This window comes from Pollachius pollachius (genome assembly GCF_949987615.1).
Source record: "Pollachius pollachius genome assembly, chromosome: 15".
NCBI classification, from domain to species: Eukaryota; Metazoa; Chordata; class Actinopteri; order Gadiformes; family Gadidae; genus Pollachius; species Pollachius pollachius.
In genome coordinates, this window is record NC_136948.1 from 1,753,182 (window position 1) to 1,773,285 (window position 20,104).

General features: G+C 46.1%; 1 protein-coding gene across 1 annotated transcript; it reads right to left on the reverse strand.

The window, feature by feature from the left end:
- Positions 1-963: 963 nt before the first annotated feature.
- LOC307087218 (exocyst complex component 3-like protein 4) lies at positions 964-20,059 on the reverse strand. Its single transcript, XM_079752710.1, has 14 exons — positions 19,697-20,059; positions 19,085-19,188; positions 18,557-18,682; positions 18,013-18,243; positions 15,528-16,134; positions 14,438-14,555; positions 13,429-13,551; positions 13,254-13,354; positions 12,294-12,404; positions 10,893-11,016; positions 4,269-4,391; positions 3,501-3,653; positions 3,078-3,199; positions 964-2,485 (listed from the first exon to the last, which is right to left on the reverse strand). Exons 2-14 carry the CDS (start codon positions 19,170-19,172, stop codon positions 2,275-2,277), a joined length of 2,238 nt encoding a protein of 745 aa, XP_079608836.1. The 5' UTR covers positions 19,173-19,188; positions 19,697-20,059; the 3' UTR covers positions 964-2,274.
- Between the last annotated feature and the right edge of the window lie 45 nt (positions 20,060-20,104).

Below are 20,104 nucleotides of genomic sequence, written 5' to 3' on the forward strand. Positions count from 1 at the left end.
AAATTGATGTTCCAATGAAGTATCATAGAGAAATACAGTCTATGTCGTGTTTGATTTGGCATTTTGTAAATCCCATTGAAACGGGAACCGGAAACGGGAAGGGGGGTGTTCACGTTTGATTGTAGTCTTTTCGCTCGGTTCTCCATCTCAAAAGTAGGGCTAGAACGGAGCGAAAAGACTACAACCAGCCTTTCCGTTTCCGGTCAAAGAGCAATGAGTCTTCCAACCGAAATCAATGGATTTACAAAATACCAAATAAAACACGACAGAAACTGTATTTCGCTACGATACTTGATTTGGAACATCAACAAACGCCACTAACCACTCAGTGAGTTCATTTCTGAAAACGAACGTTAAGGGTTGTTTTAAGGACAGGTTTGTGAATGCCCGTAGCTAGCCATTGTGAAGCAGGCAGGGGCGATTCGAAATGAGCCAAATACCCGAGACAGGACCAATCTTTAAAATTGCGGTGTCAACCTCTCTATTTCATCCGATGCCCTTGACCTTGGTCAAAGGTCAAGGGCATGATGTCTCTTCATCATTCAGCAGGTCTTCGGTAATCTATCAGGTAATCCATCTCTTGATCCTCGTCTTCTTCACCATCTCCGTCCATCTCCTTGACTGTTTCCTCCAGCAAGTCAATGAGTGAAGTGGGGAGGTTAGGGCCACAAGACCACACTGGTGTCAGGGTACCCTCTTTTCCCAGCCTTGGCCAGGATCATGGGGCTTGGGACACCAGGATATCGGTGTGGCTGCTCTCTTGTAGATGGCCAGACGGTGGATGACACGGTTGATATGTGGGACCAGGTTGTCTCTGCTGGGTGGGAGCCAGGACAGGTCCACCTTGGATCTGGTGGTCAGCGTCTCATCCTCTCTGATCATTTTCTTCAGCATGATGCTGTACAAGTTAAATTGAACCGACAATCGAATCTAACCGACAAAGTTCGAGAGGTCGAGAAGGACTAGGGTTGAATGATCAAGGCTTTATTGTAACTGCACAGAGTAACAAAAGAACCTGGAGTTGGTTTGCAAAGAACTCGCGAGCAGCTTCCGACCCCCGCGTTATATTTCTACTTGTGTGACCACCCCTAAGATGTCCTTGGCCAATCACAATGCTAAACTACGGCCCCCACATTTATCTTTCCACCCACGGTGCCCACAGTACATTCTATACAGTAATTCCGCAAGAATTACGTACAAAAGTGTTACATATTAAACATTATAGTTACTTGAAGTTACAGATTTATACATTAGTTATATGCAGTGAGGTCTTTGATTAAATCCATTAATCTCCTTGTTTATTAACCTGATAATAATGTGTTTAAGATCAATATTCATTCAAACAGTAAAACATGCATTGTAACATGCAATTAAAAAGAAATCGGCTGGACAGAGAGCGTTTGCCTATTGAGCCCCCTTCCTATGGAATAGGCTGCCACCAGTGATCAGGGAAGCTGACTGTGGGGAGCTATTCAAAGGAAAGCTCAAAACACACCTCTACAATCTGAGTGTGAAAACGACAGATGCGAAGTGAAGACCACTCTGTGTTTGTTTGTACTTTTGTTAATACAGTATACATTCCCACTATGTACTTTTCCGTTTGAATTCACTATTCTGTCTGTTCTAGCGTGTTGCGGTGACTGGACTGGATGCCTGGACTCTCCTCATGGTCAACCGGCCAGCATCACATCATCATGTATTTACCTGTATGTCAATTATGGCACCCATTGCACTCCTGACCATCCCTGGAAGAAGGGATCCCCTACAATGCGTTTCTTCTCAAGATTTCTTCCTCGCTAATTTCAAGGGAGTTTTTTCTTGCCCTTGTGGGGGCTTGGGTAAAGGGGGGTGTCATAAATATTTGGCCTGTTAAGCCCTTTGAGACTGTAATGGTGATTAGGGGCTATACAAATAAAATTGAATTGAATTGAATTAATAGTTATCAATACCACTTTATTTGTCTGTGTCATATACAGTCATAATCATAAAGCTGGTAGTGTCTGAATGGCGTATGGACTAGTTAAACTAACTTCAACGAGTGGAGTCTGCCTTCCCACAGAACAAGTTTTCCAAAACCATAAGGAGGGGGAACCACGGGAGGGCCTCTCCTCATCAAAGCCCTACCCTTCCTCCCCCCTCACCGTGACGTGAGCCAGACGTCCTAGTCCGGGCTGGTTGGGGGTCTGGGTCTGGGCTGGTTGGGGGTCTGGGTCTGGACTGGTTGGGGGTCTGGGTCTGGGCTGGTTGGAGGTCTGGGTCTGGGCTGGTTGGGGGTTAGCTGGGACCGCAGCCCAGGCAGCTTAAGGGCAGCGTCAAGCCTGGTTTCCCTGCAGGCTGAATGTCTCTGAACAGACTCCGGCTGCTGGCCCCGGCCGCCGGGAGGGCTGCCTCCTTCTGGAGCTCGGAGAAGCGCCGGAGAACGGCCTGCCGCTCACGGCCCCGAATCAGACCACGGAAGTAGAGGACGGCGGCCAGATGCTTCTCCCTGGGAACCAGGAGGAACCAGTTAGAACCAGCTAGGACCAGTTAAAGAGGTAAGAAGTAGAGGACGGCAGCCAGATGCCTCTCTCTGAGAATCCGATAGAACCAGTTTGAACCAACTGAAGACCACAGTAATGATGACATATTTCCACTGAAATATCCCTAACCTCGACTACAGGTATGATCCTATATATGAACCGGTCATCTCCATGGAGATATGGAGTTGATTTGAGTTAGTTGGTGGCCTCACCTCAGGTCAGGGTGCTGACCTCTGACCCTGCCCCAGGTCAGGTTACTGACCTCTAACCCTGCCTCAGGTCAGGGTACTGACCTCTAACCCTGCCCCAGGTCAGGGTACTGACCTCTAACCCTGCCCAAGGTCAGGGAACTGACCTCTGGCCAGGCCTCAGGTCAGGGTACTGACCTCTAACCCTGCCTCGGGTCAGGGTACTGATCTCTAACCCTGCCTCAGGTCAGGGTACCGACCTCTAACCCTGCCCCAGGTCAGGGTACTGACCTCTAACCCTGCCTCAGGTCAGGGTACTGACCTCTGGCCAGGCCTCAGGTCCGGGTACTGACCTCTGGTCTGGCCTCACCTCATGTCCGGGTACTGCTCCACCAGGGGCTGCAGGTGGTTCTTGATGTCCTTCTTGTCCACTGGTCCGATGATTTCACTAAGATGGTCTCCCAGGGGTCGGAGCCAATTATGTGTGGAATTCTAATAAATAAAAAAATTGGTAAGTAGTGTCGTGTAATACAGTTGAAGTGTAATTTAGTAGTTGTGGTGTAGTTGTAGTGTAGTAGTGATGGTATAGGTGTAGTGGTGGTGTAGTATAGTAGTTGTGGTGTAGTTGTAGTTTAGTAGTGGTGGTGTAGTTGTATATTTGTAGTGGTGGTGTGGTTGTAGGGCAGTGTATGGTGAGTATATTGTAGTGTTGTGTAACGTCGTGGGGTAGGGTTATCCTAGTGGTAGTTTAGTGTGTGGTGGTGTAGCATGGGTTAGCATAGCATGCTGTTACCATGTCAATAAACAGGTTGCTGAGCTCCTCCCACTGCCGCCGTAGCTTCTCCGCCCCCTTCTGATGCTTCCTGTTCTTACAGGAGTAGGAGTTCTTCATGAGCTGGGAGATGTAGTCCTTCGCCGTGTGGTGGTGCAGTCGGTCCACCAGCCACTAGCGGAACATCACAACAACAGGAAGATGAACATGGTCACCTGACCCACGGGTCAAACCGGCGCCATCCAACACCTCCTGTCATGTATTACCAGCAACGCTCCCCTCTTAAATACAATAACAGGTCAGAATGTCAATTCACTGGAATTTCCAGTTGGCCAGTAAATAGGTGTGAAGTACATGAGTCGTGAGCAGCAGAGCGAGGCCGAGGAAACAGGAAGGGACGGTCACCTCCGGGAGGACGTCAGCGCTGTTCCCCCTGATCTTGTTACTGTGGCCTCAAGCCAAGTACATTTACGGCATTTAGGGGACGCTTTTATCTAAAGTGACTTACAACGGTTAATACACACATTGACACACCGACGGCGGAGTCGGCCACGCAGGGCGACAGCCGGCTCGTCAGGAGCAGTCAGGGTGAGGCGCCTCGCTCAGGGACACCTCGACACTCGGCGTGGAGGAGCCGGGGTTCAGGTCCTACTTACTGTGTTCTATCCAGCAATGACCTCATGAGGCCTCATCTGGAAGCACTGCTCTGAGAGCTGTAGTGTAGTAGTGGTGGTGTAGTTGTAGTGGTGGTGTAGTTGTAGTGGTGGTGTTACCCAGCAGTGACTTCACCTGGACAGTGGGAGGCCTCATCTGGGAGCACTGCTCTGAGAGCAACTCTGTCCGTCTCTGAAGCATCTTGAAGTCTTCATCTTCGGTCAGCCACTTCCTGGTCATCATCCTCCTTGTGTAGGGCTGAAACACCGCAGAGGGGTTAGGGTTTAGGGCAGGGGTGTCAAATTCAAACTTACTGAGGGCCATGTGGAGGGCTGTGAATAAAATCAGGGGCCAGACAGTTTTTCCATGTGTGTGGGTAATTCTTACCAGCAAAACTGATTAATAAAGCAAAATAGTATTAATCAAGTGCTGAACAATGTTTTTGTATTAATAGCTGCACAATTAACCAAACCGTATCACAGTACTTTTGTCTTTAACAAAACAACAAAAAAGATCTTTGTTACCAGCAAAACTGATTAATAAAGCAAAATAGTATTTATCAAAAGCTGAACAATTTTTTGTATTCAATAACTTCTCAATTAAAGAAAACACATTTGCATCACAGTACTTTTGTCTTTAACAAAACAACAAAAAAAGATCTTTGTTACCAGCAAAACTGATTAATAATGCAAAAAAGTCAATGCAACAAGTCGTATCCCAAATTGTATGGATTACTTTGGAAACTTGGAAGGACAACAATAGGGCCTATAATGCCAAACTTAAGCAAAATAGGCATTGTGCTTGCTATTTAGTTAAACTCTTACCAGACACTCTGCACCTTTTCGTAGAAATAATCGTGTCTATTCTAGGCTTAATGTCATTTGCATGGCCACTCTCAATACCGAGACCAGATGCTCGTCTGTAAGGCAGGATCTGTGGGATGTCTTGTTTAGTTTCATTACGGAGAACATCTGTTCACACGAGTAGGTGCTTCCAAACATAGACATGATGCGTGCAGCGTGAAGGCGAAGCTGTGGCATTGATTCAGGGAGTAGAGGTGCAAACTCAGCAGCCCCAACTAACTGGTACTGGGTTTTCAGAGCACCGTTACATTTGCGAACAGATCAAGGTTGAATTTCTGTGATTCAAAATCAGCAAATCTCCTGCTGAATTCCGATTTGAGTGTGTTCAGTTTGTCAGCATACACTTTGGTCGGGAATGGGATGGTGACTGTGTCACTGACTGACTGGAAAGTAGGAAAGTGAGCCAAGTTGCCTTGGCGCATCTAGCCCTCCCATAGACGCAGTTTCATTTGAAACGCCTTTACTGAGTCTAGCATTTCAGTGATCAGCTGCTTTCGACCCTGGAGTTTACATTCAGGGCATTGAGGTGCTCCGTTACGTCACACATAAACGCCAAGTCGCTCAGCCACTTGTCATCCTCAAGCTCGGGGATGACCTTTTGTTTGCTTTCCATGAAACGAGCGATCTCAACGCGGGTATCATAAAATCTTCACAACATTTTCCCCCGACTCAACCAGCGCACCTCCGTGTGGTATGGCACGTCCTCGTACAGAGTTTTCCTCCTCTAAAAGTGCCCTGAATTGCCGGTGATTCAAGCCCCGTGAACGAATAACGTTCACAGTTTTGGTTACAACTGTCATTACATGTCCCATGCCCAACACCTTTCCACAGAGGGCTTCCTGGTGGACGAGGCAGTGGTAGGCTGTCAAGTTTCCTCCCGTGTGCCCCATCTTCTCTCGAACCAAACCGACCAAACCACGGACCTCCCCGCACATCGCAGGTGCACCATCCGTTGTCAGCCCAACAAGTTTATTCCACTGCAATTCTGATTCGTTGATGCACCGTTCCACTTGTGTGAAAATGTCCCGTCCAGTAGTTGTCCCGTGAATCGATTTTAAATCCAAAAGTTCCTCAGTGACGGAAAACTGAGCATCCACCCCCCGGATGAATATGGAAAGCTGGGCAGTGTCCGTCCTGTCCGTACTCTCATCTGCAGCCAACGAATACGAAACAAATTCCTTGGCTTTAGTTTTTAGCTGGATCTGTAGGTCGGAGGCCAGCTCATCCACCCGACTAGCCACGGTATTTCGGGAGAGGCTGATATCTGCAAATGCCTGCTTCTTGTCGGGGCATACAACATCGCATACCTTTTCAATGCAATTTTTAATAAACTCTCCCTCTGTGAATGGCTTGCATGCTCTTGCTATTTCCTCCGCTATTATAAAGCTTGCCTTCACAGCTCCCTCAGACTGACTGTTGATGCGAGTAAACATGTTTTTCTGTTGGTGAAGGTTGCATTTTAATTCTTTGACTTTTTGCAGCCGCTGTTCCATGTCCATGTTTCTATAATGCGCATGCTTCGTTTTGAAATGCCTCCGAAGGTTGTACTCTTTGAAAACTGCCAATGACCCTTGACATACGAGACACATTGGCTTTTTTTAATTCACAAAATAAATATTCTGTTTCCCATCTTTCTTGAAATTGTCATATATTCATTGTCCACTTTTCTTTTTTGGGCCATTGTTTATGCTAGCTAGCTACCTTTGGAAAGCCAGATAGCACTTACGTTGTTTGTATTGTCTCTGCGTGAGAGTGTGAGAGTGGAGCACGGGAGTGGAGTTTCAATGTTGTATTGTCATGGACGATTTGAACACCAGCGCACGGGCCACATTAGATTGATTGTCAGAATTTATAAGCGGGCCTGATTAAAAGTCGGGAGGGCCGTGTCTGGCCCCCTTGATATTTGACATATGTTAGGCTGACCAAACGTCCTCTTTTCCCCGGACATGTCCACTGTTTACGTCCCGTCCGGGGCGTCCGGGGGTTTTTTATTAATTGACGCTAATGTCCGGTTTTCCTTCTGTGCGTGTATATGTGTGTATATGTGCGTGCCCCCCTCCCCCGGTTGTCATTGTGGGTTAGCGTGTGTGACGTCTTCTTCTCTGGCGATGCGTTAAATGATTTAACGCATCACCAGAGAAGACGTCGTATGACGTACAGACGTTATCAGGACGTACGACCAGACACGGCAGCGTCAACAACAACAATCTAGAGGCGGCAAAAAGGAAAGAAAAGAAGACCAGCGGTCATAAATGGTATGTTGTGTATGAACTTATTTATTTTGTTTGAATTGGCAGTAGACTTGGCTGTTTGTGTGTGTGTGTGTGTGTGTGTGTGTGTGTGTGTGTGTGTGTGTGTGTGTGTGTGTGTGTGTGTGTGTGTGAGAGAGAGAGATAAGTGATGTAACGTTAAAGTAAGTTGTTTATCTGAATTGAAGACCTAACGTAACGTTATAAAAGTCAGTGGACGTTAACATTATGACAATGTTTTCATATCTGTCATTAGTGACGCTGTAACGTTAACTTTAGCATGAGATTACCAGGTGATGACATTGTATGTGGCCCTGTTTTGGAAGAGGGGGAGGTGGAAGACTGCTTTGGTAACGTATGATTTTCCTGTAGGCATAGGAACATGAGACTCTGTTAAAAATAATAATAATCAATGGTTGATAGTTGTGTGTGTTAGGCTAACTTCTGTATTTTGTGTCGGGCTGTGTGGGTAACTAATGACTGTAGTAGTTATAAATGCAGACCATCTGATTAGCTGATGCCCTGAGTCATGTATAATATTAATAAACTCATATGTTATGACTTGGTAATTATTATTAATTACATCTTGAATGATATTTACTAGCTACTGGTCTGGCAGCTGTCTTTGCACATGACACTTAACTTTGGAAGAGAGATGTTTATTCTACATTTGTGTTTTTGACACTGCTGTGCGCTACTGATACATGATATTTGTGGGTGCTGATATTTTGATTTATTAACCAGGTCCTTTTGTGTAATAAAAGCTGGTTAAAATACATCAAAAAGTACTTACTACTACCATTTTTTATTTCATAATGATAATATTTAATGATTTTTCATCGCCGCATTGAAAATGTCCCCGATTTTCATTTCAGAAATCTGGTCACCTTACTGTGGGCGGATTTCCAAAACAGAAGAAAAGCAGCAGACACCGGCGGTGCAGCTGAAGGGTTCAAGATGCCAAAGCGCAAATGCACATTAACAGATGAACTGCGAAAAAAATTCCCAGTTTACCGACCCGGTCGGGACATATGGGAGGCTGAGTGCACCGTGTGCAAAGCTTTACATATGTGTCTGTGTCCAATATGGGTGCCGGGGACCTCACAGCTCATATGGACACAGAGAAGCATAAAAAGGCAGTGCGATGTGAGAGTAGTTCAGCAAAGTTGACTGAGTTCTTTGTGAAACCTGGAAAAACAGAGGATGCTGTAAATGCAGCGGAGGGTGCGTTGGCATTTCATACCGTTAAACACCACCACAGCTACAGGTCTATGGATTGCACTAGTGTCTTGTTGAAAACGGCATTTCCAGACTCTGACACCGCCAAGAAGTTAAGTAGTGCCCGCACTAAGACCGAAGCCATTGTGAACGGTGTTATAGCGCCCCACTCGGTTGAAGTTGCACATGAAGCACTCAAAGAAATCCAGTACTGTGGTGTCTCTACAGACGGGAGTAACCACGGAGCAGTGAAAATATTACCAATCATAATCCAGTACTTTGACTGGAAGAAAGGTGGTGTGCAAACAAAATTAATTGAGGTTAAAGACACACCTAATGAGACAGCAAAAAACATTGCAAAATACCTCACTGAAACACTGGCAAAAAACAATTTGTCTGAAAAATGCATTGCATTTACTGGCGACAACTGCAACACAAATTTTGGAGGAATCCGACGAATTGAAGAGGGAAATAATGTGTTTGCAAATTTGAAGACGTTGCTGCAGAACAATACTCTGATCGGTGTGGGTTGCCCAGCACACATATTGAATAATTGTGTTCATCATGGGGCAGACACAATAGATGTTGACCTTGAGAATATCATGTTCAAAATCTACCAGCACTTCCACATTTACACTGTGCGCACTGAGAATCTGAAGCAGTACTGTGATTTTGTTGACATCGAGTACAGAAGGATGCTTTCTCACAGCAAAACAAGGTGGCTGTCATTGTTCCCAGGCATTGAGAGGATGATACAGATGTTTCCAACTTTAAAAGCATTCTTTCTGTCTCAAGAAAAGCCTCCCATAGTGATAAAGAAGTTTTTCGAAAACGACTTCAGTGAGATCTACCTCTGGCACATGCACTCATTCATGTCCGTCTTCCACACCCACATTCAAGCCATGGAAAAGGAGAACAACTCCATTATGGAGGTGAAGAAAATACTGAACAGCGTCCACACCATTCTTCTTGAACGCAAGAGCAACAGCTTCATGTCCCTTAAAGTTAAGGGACTACTGGCAGAAAAGCGCAGAGACGGACTTGGTAAGGGCTGTGACCAGTTCTGTGCTGATGTGCAGGGCCTGTACAGTGCATGTCTGGAGTATCTGGAGAAGTGGATGACTCCCATGGAAGAGTTCTCGACATTTATGTGGATGAATCTCAGTGAGCCACCAGATTGGAATGATGTGGAGGCCTGCATCAAGTACCTTGGAGAGAAGGGGGTGCCAATTGATGATGTCAAGTGTTTTGACCAGGTCACCAATCTGAAGAAATTCACAGAAAGGTTCAACAGTGATGAGGAGTTCATTGGCCTGCAGGTGCACCAGAAATGGACCAATTATTTTGAGAAGGCCAAAAGCATTGCATGTTACTCAGAACTACTGAAGATTGCACAGTTTGTCTTTGCACTTCCCTCTCACAATGCAAATGTTGAGAGGGTTTTCTCACTGATGCAGAGCCAGTGGACAAAGGAGAGGAACCAGCTCTCTTTGCATCACTGAAAGGGATTCTATTTGTGAAATACAATTTTAAGGAATATTCTTGCAAAGACTTTCATGCTTACATGTTGAGCAACCGAAAACTGCTGGGAAAGATCAGCTCTACTGCAAAATATGGATGGGTAGACAAGGAGGATGAAGAAGATAACTAAAGATTTTGTTTTTTGAAGTAATATCTTTTGAGGGTACTTTTTATTATTTTACATTACACTGAACATTTAGTGAGAAATATATTGTTAAAGTTGGATTTTCTAATACAGAAGAGGTATCATTTAGAACATTATTTCATATTATTTATTTATTTATTTGTCCACTAAGACTTGAAAGAGAGCTATTATTTTACTAGTTGATTTTTCTACCACAGAAGAGACATTATTTCTATCATTATTTTATTCCAGAGATTTTACATTTATTTTACATTTATATATATATATATATATTTTTTTTTTACAATTGAGGCATAATAAAGAAAGTTCAGTAACCTCTATGAAGCCTATCTGAATTTCTGTCTTTGAGAGATATTATTTTGTAATATAACAAAATATTCTATCCATACATATAAACTTTAAATATATTAAAATTAAAGGGAATCTTTGAGTAAACTGCGTGTATCATTAAGTAGGCTATCTCGTGGCCGGGCTGAGTGTCCTCTTTTTTGGAAATCAAAATATGGTCACCCTAACATATGTGGTTTAGGGGGAAGGGTTCTCATTGGTCGGACAGGTCACCCCGTATGTTATCCCAGACTTAAGTCTGCTCTCCGATTTTGGATACTTCATCTTAAATCTGATTTATGAGGCTAGGGTAAGGGTTAAGGGTTAGGGTTAGGGTAAAGGGTTAGGGTAAAGGGTAAAGCGTTAGGGTAAACTGTTAGGGTTAGGGTTAGAGTTAGGGTCAGGGTAAAGGGTCAGAGCTAGGGTTCATCTCCACCTTGATGTCGTCCTTGTACTGGTCCTCCAGGCGGAGGGCCAACCTCCCCAGCAGGAGATCCACCTCCTGGCTGAAGTCAGCGACGGGCTCGGGACAGCTAGCCCGGTGCTGCTCCATGTGCTGCCTGAGGGACCAGCAGACAACAGCTGCTGTCACATCCTATATAATATGAAGTACGATATAATATTGAATAAAACAATATCTATAAATCAATTCAACAAGTGACCCGCTGTTAACAAACCATAAGGGTGGCCACGCATGGTCATGGGATTAGACTGCTCTCTGTTGAGGGTTAGTTAGTCTCTGTTCAGGGTTAGTTAGTCTCTGTTCAGGGTTAGTCTCTGTTCAGGGTTAGTTAGTCTCTGTTCAGGATTAGTTAGTCCCTGTTCAGGGTTAGTTGGTCTCTGTTCAGGGTTAGTTAGTCCCTGTTCAGGGTAAGGCTTATTGTTGAAAGGGTTAGTTAGTCTCTGTTAAGGGTTAGTTAGTCTCTGTTCAGGGTTAGTTAGTCTCTGTTCAGGGCTAGTTAGTCTCTGTTCAGGGTTAGTTTATCTGTTCAGGGTAAGGCTTAGTGTTGAAAGGGTTAGTTAGTCTCTGTTCAGGATTAGTTAGTCTCTGTTCAGGGTTAGTTAGTCTCTGTTCAGGGTTAGTTTATCTGTGTTCAGGGTAAGGCTTATTGTTGAAAGGGTTAGTTAGTCTCTGTTCAGGGTTAGTTGGTCTCTGTTCAGGGTAGGGCTTGGTATTGAAGGAGTTAACCGAGGCCAATGGCAGGTTGGCAGGTTGCCCGCAACGCTTGAGCAAGTCCCAGGAGAGCACAGCCTGGTTTACAGGAAATGGAGTGGCTTACTGTAGTGTGGCGCTGGTGGTGTACGTGTTGCTTGCTGTAGTAGTATGGTTTACCTGGTGTTGTAGGTTGTGGAGGTGGTGAGACTGATGGTGTAGGTAGTGTAGGTGGTGTAGTAGTGTGACTAAGCTGTTGGGGTTGGTGGGTGGTGAGACTGATGGTGTAGGTGGTAAGACTGGTGCTGTAGGTGGTGCTTACAGTGGTAGTGTGGTTAAGCTGATGGTGTAGGTGGTGCTTACTGTGGTAGTGTGATTAAGACGTTTGTGTTGGTAGTGAGACTGATGGTGTAGGTGGTGCTTACTGTGGTAGTGTGATTAAGACGTTTGTGTAGGTAGTGAGACTGATGGTGTAGGTGGTGAGACTGATGGTGTAGGTGGTGGGACTGATGTTGTAGGTGGTAAGACTGATGGTGTAGGTGGTGCTTACTGTAGGAGTGTGGTTAAGCTGATGGCGTAGGTAGTGAGACTGATGGTGTAGGTGGTGAGACTGATGGTGTAGGTGGTGAGACTGATGGTGTAGGTGGTGAGACTGATGGTGTAGGTGGTGTAGTTGGTGCCTACTTGACGAGGATGAAGGTGTTGATGGAGGTGATTAGGTACATGGCCCTGAGTGCGGGAGTCAATGTATTAACCTCAGCCGAGCTACAGCAGCTCATCAACGCCTCCTCGAACCTGCACAGGAAACACCGCAGGAAATAGAGCTGCTCAGCCACTGCTCAGACAGAGCTGTACTGTCTAACCCCTACCTGCTCCTTAATGACCTGTCTCTGTACTGTCTAACCCCTACCTGCTCCTTAATGACCTGTCTCTGTACTGTCTAACCCCTACCTGCTCCTTAATGACCTGTCTCTGTACTGTCTAACCCCTACCTGCTCCTTAATGACCTGTCTCTGTACTGTCTAACCCCTACCTGCTCCTTAATGACCTGTCTCTGTACTGTCTAACCCCTACCTGCTCCCTAATGACCTGTCTCTGTACTGTCTAACCCCTACCTGCTCCTTAATGACCTGTCTCTGTACTGTCTAACCCCTACCTGATCCTTAATGACCTGTCTCTGTACTGTCTAACCCCTACCTGCTCCTAGGTAGGGGTTAGACAGTACAGAGAGGGGTCATTAAGGAGGAGGTAGGGGTTAGACTCTAACCCCTACCTCCTCCTTAATGACCCCTCTCTGTACTGTCTAACCCCTACCTCCTCCTTAACGACCTCTCAGTTCCGTCTGACCCGTCTGGTTGTGAGATAATGGGAAGTCTGTGTTGATGTTATCGTCAGGTGTTCAATATATGCAATATTAGAATGTTTCTTGTGTAAAATCCCTTTTCTGATTTCTTCCTCTTTGTCACGCGACGGCTCAACTCCCTTCTTTCACTTCCACACGTGTGAAATGTGTTTCGCAACAAGAATGTTTGTGTTTGTGTTTGTTTTGTGTCTCTTCATCCTGTTTTCTTGTGGATTACCTAATCGTTATTCTGTTAATAAAAACGACACAAATAAATAAATTTCAAATGCTGTCCATTTTACCTCTTGGGAAATAGTTTCAGCTCTGCACAACAAGAGCGGATGGCTTTCAGTTCCAGATGGGCGTCCAGCCGTCTGGCCCAGGTGACTATCCCCTGGACTCTCTGGAAGGAGCAGAGGGAGTTAACCCTAGACTAGCACAACAACATGCTGCTGCTGGGTTTGATGATCAGCCTACCGTCCGGATGTCCAGTTCACTCGGAGAACTGAGGCGTCCCTCTTCCAGTTCGTAGGAGTTCTCCTCCCTCCAGAACTCTTTTTCCATTTCTATAATTTTCCCAAGGGAAAATCTCAGGTCGATCTAATGGACAGTGGAAACAGAAAAATATGGATTACATGTATGATAACATGTATACGTTAGAACTATAACTTACTTTAATTAATCTGCTATTTATATTCTTCCAGCATGGCGTCACGTTAAATGGAGAACACTTTTATTTATCAGACACTTTTATTCAAAGCAATAAGATAATAAGGCTTGGTAATAATGTGTGTCTTTTATATTCAGGGCATTCAACTGAAGCTTTTATCTAGAGCGACTTACAATACAAGTAGATTTGTCAGAAGATATTAACTTGACTGTCAGTAGGAGTTAACTGATCATTACATCAAATCCCACTGCATGTGGGATTTGATTTACGATACCTAGCAACGCAGAGGCATCAGAATCGCTTCCTGTCCTTAAGAAACCCCTTAAGACCGCAGCGTCTGAGAGAATCTCATCAACTGACTTGTTTTTAGCTCTTAGGTCAAATGATACCAGGAAGAGTGTTGCCAGATTGGGCCATATTTTGCGCCCAATTTGGCAACCCTGGCTGCAGCAACCGCTTGTGATTCCTGCAGCTCTTCGACATTCTGCACAGTCGTGGAGGCCACTCCGTTCTAATAGAATTGCTTTGATTGACCTCAGCCTGTAAATATCCTCAGTGATTCCCCACCAGGGATGCACAGAACCTACAGATTAACCCTGAAGCTAAGACGTAGGGTTAGGGTTAGAAATATCCACCAGCATTTTAATGTCCTTGGCCACTACAACATTAACAATGATGCTGAATGCTAATCATAATATAGTGCAGAGGAAAACATTTGGGTCCAGAATCCAACTGTGCTAAATGACTAACAGGAGAAAAGTAAAGCCATGCTGCCCCCTGGAGGACAACCGCAGTACTAAACAAATCAGAGCCCACCTGAAGCCGGCTGCAGTACTGGTCTCTGAGCTGGTCGAGGAAGGCCTCATCCAGGACCAGCTCCATGCTCTCAGACTTCATCTCTGGACGGAGGCACGGGCTACCCATGACTTTCTCACTGAAAGGAAGGAAGAAGGAGGTTTCTCTAAAGAAAAGCACTGCCATGTTTGCCCCAACGCTAGGGTTACACCTCCTGTCTGTCTGTGGGGTTACACCTCCTGTCTGTGGAGTTACACCTCCTGTCTGTCTGTAGGGTTACACCTCCTGTCTGTGGAGTTACACCTCCTGTCTGTCTGTAGGGTTACACCTCCTGTCTGTCTGTGGGGTTACACCTCCTGTCTGTCTGTGGGGTTACACCTCCTGTCTGTCTGTAGGGTTACACCTCCTGTCCGTCTGTGGGGTTAGACCTCCTGTCTGTAGGGTTAGACCTGTCTGTAGGGTTACACCTCCTGTCTGTCTGTGGGGTTAGACCTCCTGTCTGTAGGGTTAGACCTGTCTGTAGGGTTAAACCTCCTGTCTGTCTGTAGGGTTCTACCTCCTGTCTGTCTGTGGGGTTACACCTCCTGTCTGTCTGTAGGGTTAAACCTCCTGTCCGTCTGTAGGGTTCGACCTCCTGTCTGTCTGTGGGGTTAGACCTGCTGTCTGTCTGTGGGGTTAGACCTGTCTGTGGGGTTAGACCTGTCTGTCTGTAGGGTTAGACCTGTCTGTCTGTAGGGTTGGAGATGCTGTCTGTCTGTGGGGTTGGACCTGTCTGTCTGTGGGGTTAGACCTGTCTGTAGGGTTGGAGATCCTGTCTGTCTGTGGGGTTGGACCTGTCTGTCTGTGGGGTTGGACCTGTCTGTCTGTGGGGTTAGACCTGTCTGTAGGGTTGGAGATCCTGTCTGTCTGTGGGGTTGGACCTGTCTGTCTGTGGGGTTGGACCCGTCTGTCGGTGGGGTTGGACCTGTCTGTCTGTGGGGTTGGACCTGTCTTTCTGTGGGGTTGGACCTGTCTGTGGGGTTAGACCTGTCTGTCTGTGGGGTTGGACCCGTCTGTCTGTGGTTTTGGACCCGTCTGTCTGTCTGGAGGTCCTTAAGGGCCGTGGCCGTACCCCTGGTAGGAGTTGAGGATCCAGTCCAGCAGGGCGAAGAGGTCCTTCAGCTCCTTCGCCCGGGGCTGCAGCTCGGTGACGTGGCGCCCCACCTCCCGGCGGTGCGCCCCGACGTAGGCGCTGAACACCTGGAAGCTGGGCGGGTAGGACCACCGCAGGACCCCCTTCACCTTCTCCAGGTCTCGCACCAGGGTCTGACCCAGCAGGCCCAGGTGCACCCCCAGCCAGGCGGGGTTCTGCTCCGGGCCGTCCAGGGGGACTCCGGCCACCAGGGCCCGGACCCCGTCCCCCACCGCCTCCCTCCAGACCTCCCTCCAGCCCCCCGGCGGCCCCAGACCCCCCGGCTGACCCTCCCGCCGCTCCTCCTCCTGCACGATGCGGGCCGCGCCCAACAGGAGGCGCGGGTCGCTGGCGTCTCGCACGATGGTCTTCAGCTGGTCCCTGAGCGCCCTGTAGAGGAGGTGCAGGTCCTTCTCCTTCTTGCACAGCTCCATGGAGCCCTTCTCCTCCCCACACTGAGCCTCCTGGAAGTCCTGCCGCAGAGACAGGAGGTTCAGATGAGCCTCCTCCAGGATCTCCTTCTCAATCAGCTTGTTGATCTCCATCACTGAGAGGAGCAGAGGAGCCGAGAGGAGGAGGAGGAGGAGGAGGAGGTGCAGGGAGGAGGAGAAGAAAGGAATGGATAGGAGGAGGAGCAGCAGAGAGGAGAGAGGAGCAGAGGGGAGAAAATAAAAAAGGAAGAGGAGAGGAGGAAGGGAGAGAGTAGCAGAGAGAAGAGAGGGAGAGAAGGAGTGATGAAAGAGGAGCAGAAAGGAGGAATGAAGAGGAGGTGTGAAGAATCCGAGAGGAGAGGAAGAGCGGAGAGGAGAAGAGGTTGATAGGGGCAGAGAGGAGCAGGAGGAGAAAGGCAATGGGAGGAGGGAAGGGGCAGACAAGGAGATAAAAGAAAGGAAGAAGAGGAGCAGATGGGAGAAGAGAGGGGGGAAAAGGAGGGGAGAGGAGCAGAAAGGTGTGGAGGAGAAGGTGGGAGAAAGAGAGAGAATATGAGCTAAAGAAAACCAGCAGGTTCTCTGGTTTTGTTAATCCGTTATTCAGTTTCCCTTTGACGTACAACACAGGTTCAGCAGAGGGGGGTGTCTAGGGAAGGACTTATAAACTGAGACGATCACTTACTGTCAGCTGTTGTTGGCTAAACAGGACTGAACAGGAGTTGTATATACAGACAACATAGTTCAAGCTCTTTGCTATCACACCAACACCATTCAGTGGGTCTAGTCTCTCCCCTGGAAACTGGAATTTGGATTTGCTTTAGCAATATTTAGTAATGGGTTAGGCTTAGTTATCAAAAGTCTTTCAACAACATTATTAGATAGCTATTAGCCAAAGATGAACACCTTTAGAACCATACCTAACAGGAAGAACACCTTAGAACCATACCTAACAGGAAGAACACCTTTAGAACCGTACCTAACAGGAAGAACACCTTAGAACCATACCTAACAGGAAGAATACCTTTAGAACCATACCTAACAGGAAGAACACCTTTAGAACCGTACCTAACAGGAAGAACACCTTAGAACCGTACCTAACAGGAAGTACACCTTTAGAACAGTACCTAACAGGAAGAACACCTTTAGAACCATACCTAACAGGAAGAACAACTTTAGAACCGTACCTAACAGGAAAAACACCTTTAGAACTGTACCTGACAGGAAGAACATCTTTAGAACCGTACCTAACAGGAAGTACACCTTTAGAACCGTACCTAACAGGAAGAACACCTTTAGAACCGTACCTAACAGGAAGTACACCTTTAGAACAGTACCTAACAGGAAGAACCCCTTTAGAACCGTACCTAACAGGAAGAACACCTATAGAATCGTACCTTACAGGAAGAACACCTTTAGAACCATATCTAACAGGCAGTACATCTTTAGAACCGTACCTAACAAGTAGAACACCTTTAGAACTGTACCTGACAGGAAGAACATCTTTAGAACCGTACCAAACAGGAAGTACATCTTTAGAACCGTACCTAACAGGAAGAACACCTTTAGAACCGTACCTGACAGGAAGTACACCTTTAGAACCGTACCTAACAGGAAGAACACCTTTAGAACCGTACCTAACAGGAAGTACACCTTTAGAACAGTACCTAACAGGAAGAACACCTTTAGAACCGTACCTAACAGGAAGAACACCTATAGAACCGTACCTTACAGGAAGAACACCTTTAGAACCATATCTAACAGGCAGTACATCTTTAGAACAGTACCTAACAGGAAGAACACCTTTAGAACCGTACCTTACAGGAAGAGCACCTTTAGAACCGTACCTAACAAGTAGAACACTTTTAGAACCGTACCTGACAGGAAGAACATCTTTAGAACCGTACCTAACAAGTAGAACACTTTTAGAACCGTACCTTACAGGAAGAACACCTTTAGAACCGTACCTAACAAGTAGAACACTTTTAGAACCGTACCTGACAGGGGGGTAGGAAGGACCTCGGGAAGTGTGTAGAACTCAGATATCTCCTCCCTTTGGTCAACCACCTCCTCCTTCTTCTTCTTCTCCTCCTCCTCCTCCTCTAGGAGCTCTGGCACCTCCTCTTCTCGCTCCTTCTCCTTCTGCTCCTTCTCTTTGTCTTTCTTGCTCATCCGCAGGCTGCGGCGTATCGAACTTAAGCTGAAAAACCCATCCAGGGACGCCATCTCTGTGCAACACCGTCATCCATCAGTGACTTCATCATTCATTTATCATTCATCAATTAATCTCAGATTCATCCCACAGTGAGTTCCAAAAGATAAACTGGTGTTCTACAACGCTATACTGGTGTTCCACAACGTTATATTGGTGTTCCACGACGCTATACTGGTGTACCAGAACATTAAACTAGTGTTCCACAAGATTATACTTCAAGGATGCGTTACTAGAGTGTTCTCGAATGTAATACAATAGTTGGAAGGAGACTAGAGTGTTCCAGAACGTTACACGAATACGCTCAAGTTTTTTCTAGACTATCCTACCTGGTTGTGTTTTAGAATGTCTGAGTCCTTTGCCCTGCGTGCTCCCTCTCCCTCCATCTTCCTTCTTCTGGAACGGTCCACTGCTGGTCTTCAAAGGGGACTTCATGGTAGAATCGCCGCTCAAGCCTGGGAAACAGAAAGCATTCTGCGAAAGTCTGAATGACTGCATGTACTTTTTATACACAAAAGGATCTGAGCTGGATAACAAGCTGGTCATTCAGGTACAACCTGTGTGGCCTCCTTCGGTTTTCTACGTAGTTTACAGCAAGGTATGCATGAAGAGGTTTAACTATGTTATTCTTGATAACAGACTAAATAGATCGGCTCAATGTCAGTTACCACAGCAAAAAACTAATTATTAATGCTCCTTATTAGGCAAACAATAAAAATATACGTAAATATATGCAAAAATATATAACTTTTAAATATATAAGTTAACATTTTTCACAGTTGTACAGTATAGCATACAATGTAGTTTGGTCTGGTCTGCGAATGTTTTCATTAAAATTAAACTTGGACGGATCTTACTACGGCCAAACGACTTCGGGGGAGGACTAGGACTCAGGTCAGGCCCGGAGGAAGCGAAGGAACCTTGTCCCGCTCCAGAACCCTCCATCTTCACAACGTTTGATCTGAGGAACCGACCGAACAGCCTTCTATTTAATATTCCAATAAACAAATGTTTACATAAGTTCATGTGACAGTGTTTCCCTAGTGATTTCAATCACCAACAACTACACATATTTTGAACATCACAATTCATACTCATTCTGGAAACCATTTCTGAGGTAACGTGACACATTTGTTTCCATTCCAACAGAACATAAAGAGTTCCTCTACGTCCACCCAGAGCCACGCCCCCAGGTGAGCAGGTAAGACGAAAGGACAGTTAGAGGATTAGGAAGTGCCCCGGTCCGCTTTCGAGTTGAATTGTGTTGAGTAAAAAGAATACGCTTTACAATTCACGGTGCCAATCACAGGGCGAAATACTGTTGCTTCGCTTCAACGATAAAAAAAAACAGTTACGCAAAGTAAAACTCAAACTTTACAGATACCATCTCACCGCGCATTCAATGTAGGCATTTACAATGTAGACCTCACACATGGACATAAATACGGTTTTAGATACAATCGACTTACTTGTGTGACACCGCAGTAAGTAGAACAAGGTTCCCAAAGCCCTTCGTGCAGCGAACTGGTCGACCAAGCTGCTTTCACTCTCTTCACCCTCCTTACCCCTTAACTCCTCACCTTGACGAGGTAACACCGCAGGGTGGAGCGATCTCTGCTACGTTGAGGAAACTTTTCTTTTTTTCCCACACAAAACAAGTCTATGATAAGAACACGGTCCCCTTCGGACCTGTGCGTATATCAGAGGAGGAGTTAAATAGTTAATCAGTGAACACACCTATGCTGGTTACCTTTCTAGAAGTGATTTAAATGCACAACAAACTAGTAAGGACCGTGTGTTTAGCGGCTCAATACTAGTCCTGCACCAAAACAAAGCTTTTTGTCGTGAAACACTCTGGTCAGTGTTCTGCCCTGTAC